Source organism: Larimichthys crocea, unplaced genomic scaffold, assembly GCF_000972845.2.
Source record: "Larimichthys crocea isolate SSNF unplaced genomic scaffold, L_crocea_2.0 scaffold148, whole genome shotgun sequence".
NCBI lineage: Eukaryota > Metazoa > Chordata > Actinopteri > Sciaenidae > Larimichthys > Larimichthys crocea.
The window spans coordinates 33,718-51,126 of NW_020852030.1; the positions used below are offsets into that span (position 1 = coordinate 33,718).

Sequence of the window (17,409 nt, forward strand, 5' to 3'; positions counted from 1 at the left end):
CACCGGGATCAGCGGACACTTTACCGGAGTGGCTGAGCGGGTCCAGGACTGATGTCAGCCTGGGAGGAGACGGGATCTCACTCCGGTAAGTTCCGATTCTCTCCAAAATTAATCAAACAAGTCGAATCCGAGAATGAAGTCAGTTTAAAGATCAGAACCATTATTTATTCATCCGCAAGAATGTTAATTAATATGAATGATTATTTATACAACATGAATATTAATTAACTGACTGTATTAATATGTTTTATAACAAACATCATTTTTAATCCAAGAATGATAAACAGTTGGTGACACATTTGACCCAACGTGGCTGCCTTCTCTCATTAGACGTCAAATCTCAGGTTATATATTATATTAATTAATATTATCTGATAGTAGATGATATTTATTCTTATAATTAATTACACATAAAATCACAACATTCTAATATATCATACCATATTAATATTTTATATTAGAATATTTTCATATTGTAATATCATAATATATAACATACAGCACCAGTCTAAGTTTGAGCTCATCTTCAGTGTTTTTATATAAAAAGTCAAACTGAAACATGTTTAATATTTTAGATTATTTTCTCTGATGAAGCTTTGCACACCCTGCCATCCTCTCAGTCAGCTTCAGTGTCCAAGCTATCATTCAACATTAGTTTAACGTTCAACCTCATGAAGCTGACATTGAGAGGATGAAGAGTGTGCAAAGCTTCATCAGAGAAAATAATCTAAAATATTAAACATGTTTTTCTTTGTTTCATTCATTCAGTTTGATGTTTTCAGAGTTTCTGAATAAAAACACTGAAGATGAAGGTGAGTAAGTCTGACGTCACTAACTGTCAACCTGAAGCTAAACTCTCCACTGATTGATTGATTGATGTCTCCTTAGGTGTCCACAGCAGTATGAACACTCTCTCCTGAAAGGCATCTCAGTATGACATCATTAGGCCCCGCCTCCTTAACCGTCGCACTTCTTCATCATCATCATCATCATCATCATCATCATCATCATCACGTTTCACTCTGGATTGGACAAACTCATCAGTCCTCACTGCAGCTCCTCCTCCTGTTGTCTCTCTGGCTCTGGATTGGTGGACCGATGGTTCAGTTGGGCGCTTCCCAACAGCACGTCCACCCTCACTCCATAAAGATACCTGGTGACATCACTCTGGGGGGGCTGTTTCCCATCCATGCCCGTGGTCCCCATGGTCTGCCGTGTGGAGAGCTGAAGAAGGAGAAGGGGATCCACCGTATGGAGGCCATGTTGTATGCTCTAGACCAGATCAACAGCGATCCTGAGCTGCTCCCAAACATCACGCTGGGGGCCCGCATCCTGGACACCTGCTCCAGAGACACCTACGCCCTGGAACAGTCACTCACCTTCGTCCAAGCACTGATCCAGAAAGACACATCTGACATCCGCTGCTCTGACGGAGAGTCGCCCATCATCAGGAAACCAGAGAGAGTGGTGGGCGTGATCGGAGCATCTGCAAGCTCAGTTTCCATCATGGTGGCTAACATCCTGAGGCTGTTTGAGGTAAATAATATTAGTACAGTTATCATACAGGTAATACATTTGTCAGTATACAGGTAACATATAGGTACACCTGTTAATATATGAGTATCATACAGGTAATATATCTGTCAATATACAGGTAATACACCTGTTAATATATAGGTATCATACAGGTAATACACCTGTCAATATACAGGTAACATACAGGTAATACACCTGTTAATATACAAGTAACATACAGGTAACACACCTGTTAATATATGGGTATCATACAGGTAATATAGATATAATTAGGCAGCACTGGTTCCAGAACCAAAATCCTGGAGAGGGGCTGGACTCTCTCCTTTTCAGTAGGGCCCAGGCTGAGAGGCGCCAGGCATGTGTGGGGATACTCAACCCCCTGGCTGAGCGTTGCAGTCTTGGACTGGACCCGGAGAAGAAGTTTTTTGGGAGGAACGACCTGTCTGATCTGAACCCGAGCAGCGCTTTGTTATTGGACCTCTGTGCTAGTCATGGATTAGCCATAACAAACACCATGTTTGAGCTTAAACCATCTGAAGACTCAGGCAGGGAAAGCAGGGCTTGCCCCATGCTGTGTATAGCAGGGGTGATAAACTGCTGACCTGGACTGAGGATATTGTTGGGTGGTGGAAGAAGTACTTTGAGGAACTCTTGAACCCAACCAACATGTCCTCTGTGAAGGAGGCAGAGTCTGAAGACTTGGATGAAGCCTCATCCATATCACTGGCAGAGGTCGCCAAGGTGGTCAGAAAGCTCTTTGGCAGCAAGCCACCAGGTGTGGATGAGATTCACCCTGAGATACTAAAGGCTTTGGACATTGTTGGGCTGTACAGTACCTGTGGAGTGACAGACCAAGGTGACCATGACCCCCGGGTGCTCCTGTGGGAGTACTGAGGGAGTATGGGGTACCAGAGCCGTTGGTACGAGCCATCTGGTCCTTGTACAACCAATGTGAGAGTTGTGTCCTTATACTTGGCACAGAGTCAGTTATGTTCTTAGTGGGTGTTGGACTCCACCAGGACTGCCCCTTGTCCCTGATTCTGTTCGGGATTTTTATGGACCAGATATTAAGGTGCAGCCAAGGCAAGAAGAGTGTTATATAAGCCGTAAGATACCTGCAACAAAATAGGTAATATACATACAGCTAATATACAGGTTAATATACAGGTAATACATCTGTTAATACACCTGTTAATATACAAGTAACATATAGGTGGGCGGTGTTTCTGGATGTTGATGATATCTGTCTTTGCATGGAGTCTGAACTTTTTATGCAGCACTGCCTGTCAAAGGTCACACGCTCAGGACTGTCTGATTGTTGATGGGCAAGTCTCTGACTGTGTCTATTTGCAGGTATACAGACAGACAGGTATACAGACAGACAGACGGACAGACAGTGAGTGGATGAAGTTGTCTGGTTGGTGGATTAATGTTTTAAACAGTTTGTGTCTGGATGACCGACTAATGAAAGCTTTTAATGACTTTGTGTGTGTGTGTGTGTGTGTGTGTGTGTGTGTGTGTGTGTGTGTGTGTGTGGATTATTATAATTGACGTTTGTTAAAATCAGACTAAACAGCTGGAACACTGGGTGACACAGATGCATTATGAGAATATTGTTTGTTGTGTTCATCTGTGGTCTCTAACTCCTCTCCTGTGGAACAAACTTCCATCTTGGGTTCTGGAGGCAGACACGGTCAATACTTTTAAGAGCAGACTTAAGATTTTCCTTTTTGATATAAGCTCTATCAAAAAGTAAAGTCTTAAGTCTACTCTTAAAACTCTACTTTTAAAACTCTTAAATCTCTCTCTCCATCTGTAAACATACATGTCTCATTATGCATCTTACTAACTTAACGCCTTTCCCAGAGTTTCTGTGCTCTCTCTTCCAGCAGGTTCTCATGCATCGTGACTGCTGCTGTAGTCCTGCATGATGTCCACTACATATATTACAAATATATATTATTACTATTGTTATTGCTATCATTACCGTTTACAGTTAGTTAGTGATTTGCTGCTGCTGTGCCTTTCTCTCTCTCTATTTATCTATCTATGAGAATGATAATGAAGAAAGACCTGTGATTAAAGCTGATGGTGGACTAGGATAGACTGCCTCAGATGAATTGATTCATACACCATATGATTGTTGTTAATTGGGCTCTCCTTAGAGAGCCACATGGATTATGGGGAGGTTTGGAGATGTATGACGAGCATCACTGGTTGTAGTCAACCAAATGGCTTATAACCATCCTCCAATCTGCACCCAGTACTTCACAATCCAACCCTGACCCCATTCTCCAATACAAACCACCACATCCTCTTCCTACATGGCTTCCAGGTAAGAAAAGGATGCCAAAGACCTCTCAGGAAGGGCTCCAGGCCCAAAGGTTGGTAAAGGCTTGTACTGTGCAGCTGTGTGGAGTCCTGCAGTCTTCCACCTGAGTCTTGGGCTGGAAAAGGTCCCACTGGAGCTCATCATGTCTGCTCCCAGTAACTAAGAAGGGGTGCCAAATTCTTCAAATGAAGGAACTGATTGTGGACTTTTGCAGGACTATGCCTGCTCTATCACTGTATCAATGTTTCCATCCCAAGGGATGTTGAGGTGATTCACTCTTAAAAATACTTCAGTATGCACCTAGACCACAATCAGAGCAGGCTAGGGACCTAGAGGCTCCCTACAAGAAGGGCTAGAAACCTCCACATGTGAAACAGGGTGCTGCAGGTCAACAGGCTAACCCACTCAGGAGCTGAGCTGGGCTCTGGAGGTGGTGATGGAAAGGATAATGCTGCTGACTTCAGCCAAAGGCTGACAGAGTCCTTTTCTGATCTCAGTGGGCTGGAAGGGGCCTGCTGGATGTAAAATGGACAACATTTTCCACATCATAAGTTTCATTCATTAAATGTGTACAGCTTACCTCAATATGACCTTAATTGAATCTGAACCTTAAACCCGAACCTGAACCTAGAGTTGAACCTGAACACAGATGGAGCTGATGTTCATGTTTAATTCACTCCAGTGGAGCGTGTCTCTAGTGATGATGGTGATTGTCATAATGAGGTCTGCTTTTAGGAGTTTGTTAATGTCCTTCATTAATCCCCCACCCCCCCACACACACTAATGTGATTATTATTATTGAAGCACTGAAACACATTCAGCTTTTACACAACTAATCCTCTGTGTGTGTGTGTGTGTCCCAGTATTTCCAGTTTGACCAGTGTTGTTTGGTTAATTTGACCCTGAGCTCTGACTGAAGGATATTTTATATCTCTCAGGTGAGCTCTGTGAACACAGCTCTAGTGCTCTGCAGTGATTAATTATTGATTATTGACTACTGATTATTGTCCATGTTTCAGATCCCTCAGGTGAGCTATGCGTCCACAGCTCCAGAGCTCAGTGATAATAACCGGTACGACTTTTTCTCTCGGGTGGTTCCTCCGGACTCGTACCAGGCCCAGACCATGCTGGACATCGTCAAAGCTCTAGGCTGGAACTATGTCTCCACACTTGCCTCTGAGGGAAACTACGGGGAGAGTGGCGTTGAAGCTTTCATGCAGATTTCTCGAGAGGCCGGTAGGTTCTGGTTCTACTCTATTCTATTGTTTTTATTTAAGGACTTTATGATTATCTTTGTAGAAAATGCATGCTCAGACAGAGGTTGGCAATAGAAGGGGAATTAGTTGTGACGTGGGAAGAAAGCGGAAGGAGACGGTCCGATGATGAGGAGGAGGGAATGGCTGAGGTGAAACAGTGGGTGGAATAGACGATGGGGGCATGGAATGTGGACTGTCCGGAGATGGTTAGTGGAGAGCAGGCAAGCAGGTATATGGCAGGAAGTGATGATGGCGTTGGACCTGAGCACAAGAGGATCAGAGGTTAAAAAAACAGACTAAGAAACCAACTGGAAACACAAAGAACAACAGTTAAGGCGGTCCGAACGTAGAATACCATAGTAGCTGAACAAACGATATGACAAGGCATGGGAGGAAGGCCAGGGATTATATGCAGTTGAGGTGATGAACTGATGGAAGGCAGGTGAGATTAAGAATGGCAGGTGAGCTTCATCTGTGATTATCCAGGAGAGACCAGGGAAATGTGCCACGCCCACAACATACAAACAGAGAGACTGACAAGTAAGCACAAGAAACACAAGGATGGGGAAACAAGGGGGAACACAAGGAATCAACAGAGTCACAACTGCCATCGTGACACGAGGTCTGATGGATGCATGTCACCAAGTTGTTTTAGTGGTTTGAACAACAGGAACATTGTTCAGGTGATGTACTGCAGTCTGCAGCCTACCTGATTAACTTTGATTGGACAAAGGTCTGATCTGATCACAAATTTGTTCAGTTCATCTGACACAGAAACAACTTTGCTCTTGTCCGTCTCTGATTTTACTTGTCTGTCTCTCATTCAAACTGTCTGAATGTTTCTCTTTGTGCCTGTCTTTCTATCAGGTGGGGTGTGTATCGCTCAGTCAGTGAAGATTCCTCGCGAGCCAACAGCTGGAGAGTTTGATAAGATCATTAAACGTCTGATGGAAACAAGTAATGCCAGAGGTGTGATCATCTTCGCCAATGAGGATGACATCAAGTAAAACGACCAAACTGACCTCAGATCAGTTGCTCACATCCATTCCAAGCCTACTTTCATGACTCCTCCCCTCTCTTCCTGGCAGGCGTGTTCTTGAGGCGGCAAAGCGTGCAAACCTGACAGGTCACTTCCTGTTTGTGGGATCAGATAGCTGGGGGGCGAAAAGTTCACCAATTGCAGAGCTGGAGGACGTTGCTGAGGGCGCAGTCACCATCCTCCAAAAACGAGCTTCAATAGACGGTAAAACAAACATTAGCTGAGTTTATCTGTGTCTATAGGAGGTTCTACAGAGGGAGGTCGGAACAGGTCACCAGGTAACAGGTTGGTATCACTCCCCATCTCAAACATGAAAATCTATAACTGATATTGACGAAATTAAATAAACTCCTCGTCATGTTTGTAGGACATCATATATGTGAAGTGTTTTATACATTCAGAAACATACATGTTAAAGTTATTTTCAAACATGTTTGTTGTTCAGGCTTTGATCAGTACTTCATGTCCCGATCTCTGGAGAACAACCGCAGGAACATCTGGTTCAATGAGTTCTGGGAGGATGACTTCAGGTGTAAACTGACCCGACCTGGAGTCAAACTAGATCCTGACAAGAAGAAATGTACAGGTAGGAACACACCTGATGAGTGTGGCCTGGGTGGAGGGATGGAACAACTATACATTAAAATAACCACCCGACATCATGACTTGTCTGTCCGTGCAGGTGAGGAGCGGATTGGTCAGGACTCGTCGTATGAGCAGGAGGGGAAGGTTCAGTTTGTCATCGATGCAGTTTACGCCGTTGCTTACGCTCTGCACAGCATGCACCAGGACCTTTGTCCCGGTAGCTCCGGGGTCTGCAGTAACATGGACCCTGTGGAGGGACGCTCACTCCTTAGCTACATCAGAGCTGTCAACTTTAATGGTAAGAAAACACCTGGGGGAGAGGGACCATAACTAAGAGTCCTTCAGTGTGTTAATTTAGGAAACAGTCCAGACCTGACCACAGAGTCTTCATCCTGTTTGACTTAAAATCTAAATATTATAAAGATGAGATACTGCAGAGTATTAAATCTTCCTGTCTGTCTCTGACCTGTCTGTCTAACAGGAAGTGCAGGTACGAGTGTTTTGTTCAATGAGAATGGAGACGCTCCCGGTCGTTATGACATCTTCCAGTTCCAAATGACCAATCACAGCCTTCCTGGTTACCGTGTTATTGGCCAGTGGACCAATAACCTAAGACTCAACGTAAGAAGCTTATTGGACAGATGAAACAAAATATCAGCTGGTTATTACTTACACTGTGTTCTCTTCTTTTTCTGTACCTCTCTGTCTCTCTCCTCCTATACGCAGACACAAATACATATACATGTGTAACGTGTGTGTATATATATATATATATATATATATATATATATATATACACACACACACACATACCTGTCTCTCTGTAACCACGTGTCTGTCAGGTGGAGGAGATGCAGTGGTCTGGAGGACTCCAGTCAGTTCCAGACTCCATCTGTAGTTTTCCTTGTCGACCTGGAGAGAGGAAGAAGATGGTGAAGGGTGTACCCTGCTGCTGGCACTGTGAGGTAAAACCACTTCAGAACCAGAACTCAGTTCAGGTCCTATGTTCATGCTATGCTTAGTCACAACACAACATTCACTGTAATGACGACGGGTTCATGTTACTGTAAAACCTGAACCTGAAAAGCTGAACGGTCTCTGATCTATCTGTCTGTCTCTCTGACCTGTCTGCAGCTCTGTGATGGGTATCAGTACCAGCTGGATGAATTTACCTGTGAGACCTGTCCGTCAGACATGCGTCCCAACCCCAACAGAACTTCCTGTCGTCCAACTCCGATCATCAAACTTGAGTGGAACTCCCCCTGGGCACTAGTGCCAGCTTCTATTGCCCTGCTAGGTATCCTAGCAACCAGCGCTGTGGTGATCACCTTTATCCGCTTTAATGACACGCCCATTGTCAGGGCATCAGGGAGGGAGCTCAGCTATGTACTACTGACAGGTGAGTATTATGGAACAGTACTGATAGGTAACACACCCCCAAAAGAATCACTACCTTAACATAGTGGTGGGATGTTTGTGATTCTGGGAGCTGTGTTTTCCAGGACAATTGTCACGGCTAGAACGATGGCTTGAACCCAAATGCACGACTCAGGAGACAATGTGAAAAATAAACAAATCTTTATTTATCAAAGTACAACAGAAAATCACTCACAAGGAGGAAAACACTAAATACTCTAAGAAAACAAAAACCACTCAAGAGAGGGAAAACCCTATAACCCTCTTATGAGGGAAAAATCTATGAAATACAAAGGCTAGACAAAGTAACAAAGCAAAATACAAAACCTGATAAGACACGAGCATGAGACAAGGACTTTGACAAGGCTACAGTAAGGAGCTGGTTCTCTGGCACAAAGGACAAGATGAACTGGCAACAGACAAAGGGAGACACAGACAATATATACATAGAATAAGCTCCTATTTGTCCAATTCATCGATGAATTAGTGTATATATTGTCTGCGTCTCCCTTTGTCCCGCGCCAAAGTGTTTCGTCTTTTGTAGCGATCACACAAAGCCTTGTTTCCTTGTCCACAGCCATAGCGTTATAGCTCAAGTGTTCTTTTGTTTATTTTTTCTCATATGAGTGATTTTTTGTTGTAACTTTAATCAATCAATCAATTTTATCAATCAATTTTATTTGTATAGCCCAAAGTCACAAAGTACATTTGCCTCAGAGGGCTTTACAATCTGTACAGGGAGTGACACCCTCTGTCCTTAGACCCTCGGTTCGAGTGAGGAAAAACTTGCCCACAAAAACCCTTAGTCTAACCCTTTTGTTTCATAGTGCATAGTGTAGTGTTTTTCAGCCTCTTTGGAGCGCCTTCAGTTAATGTTTTGCAGCCTGTTCTTTTCCTCCTTGTGAGTGATTTTGATTTTGATAATCTTTATAAAGTAGCTTAGAGTTTTCCTCCTTTGGAGTGTTTTTTGTTTTCCCTAGTTTAGGCCATTTTCATAGCCTCACTCTGTCGAGGGATTTTTGTTATCAATAAATAAGCTCATTTGACACCTCTGCGATTGAGTCCTGTTTTGAGTCCGGCCTGACATATCCAGCCTTTTTAGAGTCTCTTGTTGTGTTCTGGACTCTGCAGTTTTGCTGGGAGAACTTCAACACTTATGTGAGCAGAGTGACTAAGGGGAACAACCTGCCTTATCTGAATGAGTGGTGTTTTGTTATTGGACTTCTGTTTCAGTCATGGATTGGCCGTAATGAACACCATGTTCGAGCATAAGGTCATTTTTAAGTGTACTTGGTACCAGAACACCTTAGGTGCAGGTCATTGATCAACTTTGTGGTGGTGTCCTCAAATCTGTGGCATTTGTCTTGGACACCCAGGAAAAGAGGGGAGCAGAGCTCAACTGATGCCACCTCATCTGATAGTCACTAGGATCAGATGGTGGCACTGACAGTGAAGGAGGCTGCCAAGCTAAAGAAGGAAGCCTTTCAGGCTTGGTTGGCCAAGGGGTCTCCAGAGGCAGCAGTCTGAATTCAATTCATTTCAGTTTCAACTCAATTTTATTTATATTGCACCATATCATAAGTAAGTTATCTCATGACACTTTTTATACAGAGCAGGTCTAGACCATACTCTTTATAAAATTATTTACAGAGACCAACAGTTCCACCATGAGCAAGCACTTGGTGACGGTGACAAAGAAAAACTGTCCCCCAGCAGTCTAGTCCTATAGCAGCATAACTAAGGGATGACCTGAGCCAGCACTAACTATAAGCTCTGTCAAAAAGGAAAGTCTTCAGTCTACTCTTAAAGGTGTTGACCGTGTCTGCCTCCTGAACCCAGAATGGTAGTTTGTTCCACAGAAGAGGAGCCTGATAGCTGAAAGCTCTGGCTCCCAATCTACTTTTGGAGACTATAGGAACCACAAGGAATCCAGCGTCCTGAGAGCGCAGTGTTCTAGAGGGGTAGTAAGGTACTATGAGCTCTTTTAGATATAATTGTGCCTGACCATTAGGAGCTTTGTATGTGAGGATAAGAATTCAGCAGTCTCTGAAGCAAAAACCTGGGTGTTGGATGATTTCAGTGAAAAGGATTTTCAATTGATCTCAAGGAAGTTCTGCCAAACTGTTTGATAATGCAGGGAGGGGAAATAGGGTTCATCTCAGGCTGTGTTCAGGACTGGGGATGTTAGTCAAGTGGTGGAAAGAGCTCTTTAAGGAGACACAGAGGAAGCCCAATGGGACAGGATGGAAATTTCAAGTATCTCAGAGTGCACAAGATGGATTGGCGGATTAGTGCAGCGTCAGCAGTGTTGTGGATGTTGTACTGTGGATGGATGTTGTGGTTCAGGGGGAGCTGAGCTGGAAGCCAAAGCTCTTGATTTTCCAGTCTGTCTACTTTACAATCATCCCCTATGGATAGATGGACAGTCATTATGTAGAGATTCACATAACTTGGTGAGCTAATTAAGTTACCTGATGATAATCAGCAGTGAGGATCACCTCATTAGCAGTGATTAACATCACCTGTCTGTCTCCCTACAGGTATCTTCCTGATCTACTTGATCACCTTCCTGATGATTGCAGAGCCAAGCGTGTTGGCTTGTGCATTTCGGCGCCTTCTGCTGGGCCTCGGTATGGCCATCACTTACTCTGCCATGTTGACCAAAACAAACCGCATCTATCGCATCTTTGAACAAGGCAAGAGGTCGGTGACCCCGCCAAAATTCATCAGCCCTGCTTCCCAGCTCATCATCACCTTTGTTCTCATCTCCGTCCAGGTAAGCACACAAGTGTCAGAAAACTTACAATTTGTGGTTGAGCAGCGTGTCACAGTTCAGACTGATCTTCCTCTGTGTGTGTGTGTTTTAGGTCCTCGGTGTGTTTGTGTGGTTCGCTGTCATCCCTCCGCACACCATCATCGATTATGAGGAGCTCCGCCCCCCGAACCCTGACCTGGCCCGAGGCATCCTGAAGTGTGATATGTCTGACCTCTCAATCATCTGCTGCCTCAGCTACAGTATCATCCTCATGGTATACATATTCATCCAGTATTGATCTTTTATTGATCCAATAGAGCCATCTGTTTTCATGCTTTTCACTGTCAGACAGAAAACAAGTAAACTTGTAAAATGGCATACTGTTCTTATTGCTGGATAACCTGTATCATCCTTTTTGCTAGGTAACGTGTACAGTGTATGCAGTGAAGAGTCGTGGTGTCCCAGAAACGTTTAACGAAGCGAAGCCAATTGGTTTTACCATGTACACTACCTGCATCATCTGGCTCGCCTTCATACCAATCTTCTTTGGTACTGCCCAGTCCACTGAGAAGGTAAGAACCAGGATGAGGGTGTTGGTTAGCTCACTTGGTAGAGTATCCGCCCCATGTACAAAGGCTCAGTCCTTGCCACAGTGGTCCAGGGTTTGAATCTGATCTGCGGCCCTTTGCTGCATGTCATTCCCCATCTCTCTCTCTCTCTCTCTCCCCCCACATTCCTGTCACTCTTTAGTTGTCTCTGTCTAATAAAACAAAGCTTGAAAAGGCCAAAAAAATATCCAGGATGAACTAGGAGAAAGTGTCCTGACCAGCTCAAGGGACCATAACAGAAGGGAGAGACACCACATATGTAATTAACAGTTTTATTTACAAGAAAACTGCCATTTACCCCCAGCTGCTCGTTTTTTAGTTTGTACAATCGGTCCTAAACCTGACACCAATGGACCTTTCAGTCATAATCTGTATATCCCATTAGAAAAATGTGTTTAGACCTGTCCTGAGAATAAAATAATTATATTTAATGATGGAAATGGGACTTTTAAACATCAAATCCCTGACCAATAAAACTTTGGGGTATGGTTGTTACCTGAGGTAATCTTTCTCAATGCCGGTGCTCCCTCAGTCTCATTTACTGTCTAGGTCTCTCAACCAATGCTCATTCTCTCCCTCTGTCTCTCTCTCACAAACCATCAGACACAAACCAAAGGAAACATCATTACTGACACAATTTCACAGTACAAATTGAGCCAGACTCAGATTTAGAAGTTGGTTCCTGAAATAACCAAAGCTAGAACACAACACGTGTATCATAGCTTAGTCCATGAATCCACCTGAATAGTGACATTTCAGGCTGACTGCGGAGGGTCACTGTGTTTTTTTTGACACAGCCCACACTGCCACAGCCAAAATGCACTACCCCAATTCAAATGATTGGAAAAGGTTGCATTTACACCACAGCCTGAATATGGCCTTATCGTCACCTGAGTTCTACTGTTACCAAGACCGCTTCCTTCAATCTTCTTTCAAACGACCTGTCCTCCTGATCCAAACAGAGGTCTGTTTAAGGTCTGTGTAAACCATCCTTGGTGGTTCTGTTTCTATGGTTCTTGCATGTATAAAACTTGTTAATGTTCCGCTATTAAAAATACCACCTACAACAATCCAATAAAGGATTGAAAACTGGATTCAGAGATAGTCAAACCCTAATTTTTCAGTTTTCATGAAGTTTGAGTAGCTGCATGCTACATCATAAAAAAGCAGCTCGGAGATTAGACTCAAAATGGAACAGCTGGATTATACAGATTATACATATTATAATTCAATACATGACATAATTATAGAATAATAACTTTGTTCAAAAAGAGCCTCAACAAACAGAAAATAATCAGAGACAGAAACTCCATGAAGGAAACAATTCACTTTAGACACAAACAACAAGTCACAGATTGAGCTGATTAAATTTAAGATTATAAACAAAGAGATAAAAAATTTAACCTCTGTGGACCTTTGTGACCCCTGTGGACGTGTTTGGAGCTCTGTGGACCTCTTTGGACTTCCGAGGACCTCTTTGGACCCCTGTGGACCTCTTTGGACTTCAGAGGACCTCTTTGGACCCCTGTGGACCGCTGTGGACCCCTGTGGACCGCTGTGGACCTCTTTGGAACTCTGTGGACCTCTGTGGACCCATGTGGACCTCTTTGGACCCCTTTGGACCTCTGTGGACCTCTTTGGACCCCTGTGGACCTCTGACTTAACACATTTCCATGAATCCATCATGTCCCAGTAAAATGGCAACTATTGTGAGATCTCAGATTACAAATTAAACTTGTGAAAGAGAGCTATTCTTGATCAACATAACTGCCCAACTGCCAACTTCTGCCAACAACTTCGATTGAACTTGGAAGCCATTCATCGAGTAATTTAGAGTTTTTTACTGAGGAGTAAGGATGGTCACATGCTGAGAAACATGCGGTTCTAGAAATATGAACAGATTCTTATAGGTTTTAGTAGAGGGTTGTCTCTCAGTAGATGTGTTTTTGTGTCCACAGATGTTTATCCAGACAGCCACTCTGACCATCTCCATGTCTCTCAGTGCATTCGTCTCTCTTGGGATGCTCTACATGCCAAAAGTTTATGTCATCATTTTCCACCCTGAACAAAACGTCCAGAAGAGGAAGAGAAGCTTCAAGGTCTGAATGCAACCGTTATTGTGTTGCCTGTTTGTTTGCTGTGTTGCCTCATAGTTGCTGTTTTTCTGTATGTTGTGTCCAGGCTACCAGAGTGTCTCAAAAATCGTTAGATGAGAAGCAGAATGGAGAGACAAAGATTGTACCTGACAGATCGCAGTAATATCGCAGTATTACTACAAATGACAGGTAATGAAACTACAGGAATATACTGATGTATTGTTCAGATTTGTTCCCATGATTGTTCTTCTCATTATTATTATTATTATTATCATTATTCATCCATCTAGTCCTGACACTTCTGAACCTTCGTCCACAATGAGCACTCCTTAGCCAATCAGCACTAACACTCCATAAATGACAGGTGTGTGATCAAAATCAGTTCTGACCCTCACCTCTGTTGTTCTCTCTTCTCAGGTAGCTGCTAACCAATCCCTGTCCAGAGCCTGATGACATCATCATCATGAAGATGACCCATTATTCATTTATCAATCTCACACTTCCTGTTTGACTCATTTCACAATAAAACCAGAGGATGTTTCATTTTGATCCAAACTGGTCCAACAGTCCAGTTTGCTGGACAGGAAATTCACCTAAACGACTCACCTGAAAGACTCACCTCAAGGACTTGCTTGGGTAACCCTAACCCTACATTACTCATAAATAAAAACATTTAAAGAAAGTGATGAAGTCCAGACCTCAGTCTCCTCAGTAAGTGGAGACAACTTTGACCCTTCTTGTACACTCACCATGTCCTTCGTCTTCCTCCTGAAGTTGACCACCACCTCCTTCATCTTCCTCCTGAAGTTGACCACCATCTCCTTCATCAATCTCCTGAAGTCACTCACCATCTCCTCCATAGTCCTCCTGAAGTCACTCAGCATCTCCTACGTCTTGCTGGCCTTGATTGGTTGCTGGAAGTTGGTTGAGATCTCACCACATCTTGATGAAGTCTGTGATGACCCCCTGTACTCCTTCTCATTTCCTTCTGATACACGTTCAACAATAGCTCTATCATTAGAGAATTTCTGGAGGTGACAGCTGTCAGTGTCTCAAGTATGATGTGAGAGTCTGTTGGTGAGGTACACGTCAGGTGAGAAGTCAAGGCGACAGGTCTGAAGTTGTCACGTTTTTTACACATTAGCATGTATGTTGCTAAATTGTTGCTAGGGTGTCGTCAGCGGCTGAGTTATGTTGTTACTTTCTGTGGACTGCTGAGGCAATGAGTGACAACAGAGCAGTTTGTTTTTGGGTCTTACCTGTCTGTCACCTGTTACACCTGCTGACTTGTGACCACCTGATCCATCATTAATATCATCCATTAATAATCAACAGTAACTTCATGATGATCTGCAGGACACTGGATGTCTGTCACAGTTACAGAAGCTTTGACCGTCACACTGAATGTCACATTTATGTTTTACATTCATTTCAATGGTCAGGACAACTTATTAACGTTTGACAATGTTTACCAAACAGCTGTGTAAAATAAACTACAGACCTGTAAAGTAACATCAGTCTGTGCTGATAAACTACAGACCTGTAAAGTCAGTCTGTGCTGATAAACTACAGACCTGTAGACAGGGTTTATGCAGGAATCCTGAGGTTAAATTTAATACCATTTAATACTTTCTAAATATTTTTTAAAACCTCACCGCAACTTGCCTCTAGTCATAGAGCAAAAACAGGATCAATAAATGTTAGGGCACGTGCACGGTTACTGTTAATCTCTTAGTTATTGCCATGCAATAGTGTGCATGGTATTGATCATTCCAGTCAACAAGCTCCTTCTTGAAAACTGTATCACGTAACCAGTAACCCTAACTAGTTTTATCTTTCCCACATGCAAATGTTTTTGCTATTTCTGAATCAGGAAACATAGCTTGAAACATTTTGGAGATTCCTTAATTTGAACTGAATTTGAGTGTTGTTTGGCGACAGTGTCAAGACAGCACAAAACCTCTGCATGGAGAGAGGGTGTTGCTGCCATCGCAGTCCTCAGATTCCCAGGCCTAGCAGAAGATGCGTTGGCTGCAGTGGAAGTTTGACTGGTGGTGGGACTCAGTTGGAGTGGTGTACTGGGCATACTAGCAGCTCAGACATTTGATATTAATGGCTGCTCTCCCATCAGTGAGTCAACTGAACACTGTAAACAGATCCAACTACATAACTTGAGCTGCAGCCAAGTCATTGCAATTTGTGAAACATGTTACAAGTTATGCTACTTGACATCTGCTAAAGAAATGACACAATGCATAACATTTCAGCACCACTCCACACATAACCATGTTCTCTAATAAAGACATCAAGTATACAGTTATGTTAATAATAATAGCAGTGTGTTTAAAAAGGTGAGTAAACCTAAATAAATTGTATTTTAATGAACACAAATGCATTAGGGACACTGCACATTCTATTTCAAAGCAAGAAAATTGGAAAAAGTAACAGAATTTTATAATATTTTACAGAAAGTTAAGAAATATAATGTTCAAAAAAATAGCAGTGTTGATATCTTTCTTTACAAATTCAAAAATGTACTGTATAAACTAAGAAATGCTTGAAGATTCAACTTTCCTGAGAATCATAAACTAATATTTAGTTGCATATCCACGGTTTCTGATAACTGCTTCACATCTGTGGTACATGGAGTCAACCAACCAACTTCTGGCACCGGTCAACAGGTATTGCAGCCCAGGACAATTATACTACGGTCCACAGTTCCTCTGCATTTCTTGGTTTTGCCTCATGAACAGCATTTTTTATGTCAGCCTATAAGTTTTCTATGGGATTAAGGTCCGGGGATTGTGCTGGCCACTCCATTACTTGAATTCTGTTTGTCTGGAACCATGATTTTGCTTGCTTGCTGGTGTGTTTGGGGTCATTGTCTTGTTGAAACACCCATTTCAAGGGCATTTCCTCTTCAGCATATGGCAACAAGACTTCTTCCAGTATTCTGATGTACTCAAACTGATCCATGATCCCTGATATGTGATATATAGGACCAACACCATAGTTTGAGAAACATCCCCATATCATGATGCTTGCACCACCATGCTTCACCGTCTTCACTGTGTACTGTGGGTTGAATTATGTGTTTGCAGGACGTCTGACAAACTGTCTGTGGTCCACAAAATATGCCATTTCTTTTTAAGCCAGTCAGTGTGTTCTTTGGCAAATTGTAACCACTTCAGCACATGTATTTTTTTTAAACAATGGGACTTTGCGGTTGCTTGGCTTCACATAGACGTCGTCTGATTGTTACAGTACTCACAGGCGATCTTAGATCTTCTTTGATCCTCCTGGAGCTGATCATTGGCTGAGCCTTTGCCATTTTGGTTATTCTCTGATCCAGTCAAATAGTCGTTTTTCTTTTTCTTCCTCGCCTTTCTGGTTTTGGCTGACATTTTAAAGCATTTGATATCATTTTAGCTGAACAGCCTATCATTTTCTGCACTTCTTTATAGGTTTTCCCATCTTTTATTAATTTCTTAATCAAAGAACGCTCTTCTTCTGAACAGTGTCTTGAACAACCCATTTTACTTTTTTCAAGGACAAATACACAGCCAGCATATGCAGCATCAGTTGCTTTGATCCTTAAATAAGGGCCACCTGTTTAACACCTATTTCACATAATCAATGACTAACTGAACTCGACACTGCTATTTTTTTTAACATGCCCCTTTCAGTAGAGGAGTCAGTTTCACAGAATCAGCAGCATGCACGTGATGCCTGTTTGGTCTGTTGGTATTCTATACCTTTACTAAACATTCCAGAAACTTACTTGCA

The 17,409-nt window shown here is 42.8% G+C and overlaps 1 protein-coding gene across 1 annotated transcript in view; it reads left to right on the top strand.

The window, feature by feature from the left end:
- Positions 1–15,110, top strand: part of grm6a (glutamate receptor, metabotropic 6a) — a 15,132-nt gene extending 22 nt beyond the window's left edge. Inside the window, exons 1-16 of the mRNA XM_027275618.1 lie at positions 1–85; positions 889–1,536; positions 4,888–5,104; positions 5,992–6,127; positions 6,213–6,367; positions 6,609–6,749; positions 6,846–7,046; positions 7,230–7,369; positions 7,591–7,713; positions 7,883–8,147; positions 10,705–10,940; positions 11,032–11,193; positions 11,342–11,491; positions 13,486–13,626; positions 13,709–13,812; positions 14,041–15,110. The exon at positions 1–85 is cut by the window's left edge and continues 22 nt beyond it. Coding sequence (XP_027131419.1) covers positions 934–1,536; positions 4,888–5,104; positions 5,992–6,127; positions 6,213–6,367; positions 6,609–6,749; positions 6,846–7,046; positions 7,230–7,369; positions 7,591–7,713; positions 7,883–8,147; positions 10,705–10,940; positions 11,032–11,193; positions 11,342–11,491; positions 13,486–13,626; positions 13,709–13,786 — 2,748 coding nt within the window. The 5' untranslated portion in view covers positions 1–85; positions 889–933 and the 3' untranslated portion in view covers positions 13,787–13,812; positions 14,041–15,110. The remainder of the gene's footprint in view (positions 86–888; positions 1,537–4,887; positions 5,105–5,991; positions 6,128–6,212; positions 6,368–6,608; positions 6,750–6,845; positions 7,047–7,229; positions 7,370–7,590; positions 7,714–7,882; positions 8,148–10,704; positions 10,941–11,031; positions 11,194–11,341; positions 11,492–13,485; positions 13,627–13,708; positions 13,813–14,040) is intronic.
- The last annotated feature ends 2,299 nt before the right edge of the window (positions 15,111–17,409 follow it).